The sequence below is a fragment of the Ceratina calcarata genome, unplaced genomic scaffold, assembly GCF_001652005.2.
Source record: "Ceratina calcarata isolate Rehan_Ccalc_2016 unplaced genomic scaffold, ASM165200v1 scaffold3106, whole genome shotgun sequence".
NCBI lineage: Eukaryota > Metazoa > Arthropoda > Insecta > Hymenoptera > Apidae > Ceratina > Ceratina calcarata.
In genome coordinates this window covers 1-632 of record NW_017153628.1, presented here as the reverse complement: position 1 = coordinate 632, position 632 = coordinate 1, and the positions used below count along the sequence as shown (strand labels likewise).

Here is a 632-nt window from a genome sequence, read left to right as displayed (position 1 = left end):
ATAATAAAGAAAATATGTTACAAACTATGATCTGTATTTTTTCAATTTCTTTCCTTTCCGTTTTTGAATTTTCTCGACCCTCTTCCGTTTCCTCAAACTCTCCTTCCTATTTTTCTGCCTCTCCAACTTTTGTTTCTGTTGAAAAACTTTGCTGCCCTTCACTTTCTTCAACGCGATCCTCTTTATTTCTTTCTTTACATCCGTTCCATTATTTTCTATACGCTCTTTCATTGATTTCGATCGTTTCTCCTTTTTTCCTTTTAAAGACATTCCTACGATCTCTTCGCTGTGTCTGGACTCGGTGTCGCTTACTTCATTCTCTGTATTCGAATCTGAGCCTTTGTTATCTCCTATCAGTGCATTCTTCTTCGATAAATCCTGCATATTCAGTTCTACGATGCTAACTGTGTGTCCTTCGGTCTCGTATGAATTTTCAGTGAGTAGTTGTTGTATTTCAGGTATGTCACGGGAGGAGACTAGCTTCTTGTACCGTTCACGAGCCTTCAAAACGTTTATAAGAAAGAATTAAATGAAATTTAACAAAATAAAACAAGATAATTAGATAACAGATTTTAATGAATTTATAAGATAACAGAATGTGTAAAAGTTATGAATGCTATATATAATGTATG

At 34.3% G+C, this 632-nt stretch overlaps 1 protein-coding gene across 1 annotated transcript; it reads right to left on the bottom strand.

Annotated features, from left to right (window-relative positions):
* Nucleotides 1-8: 8 nt before the first annotated feature.
* Nucleotides 9-510, bottom strand: LOC108624528 (uncharacterized; the record flags this gene model as incomplete). Its single annotated transcript, XM_018023915.2, has 1 exon — nucleotides 9-510. A coding segment is annotated over one exon (486 nt), but the record flags the coding sequence as incomplete, so codon positions are not given.
* Between the last annotated feature and the right edge of the window lie 122 nt (nucleotides 511-632).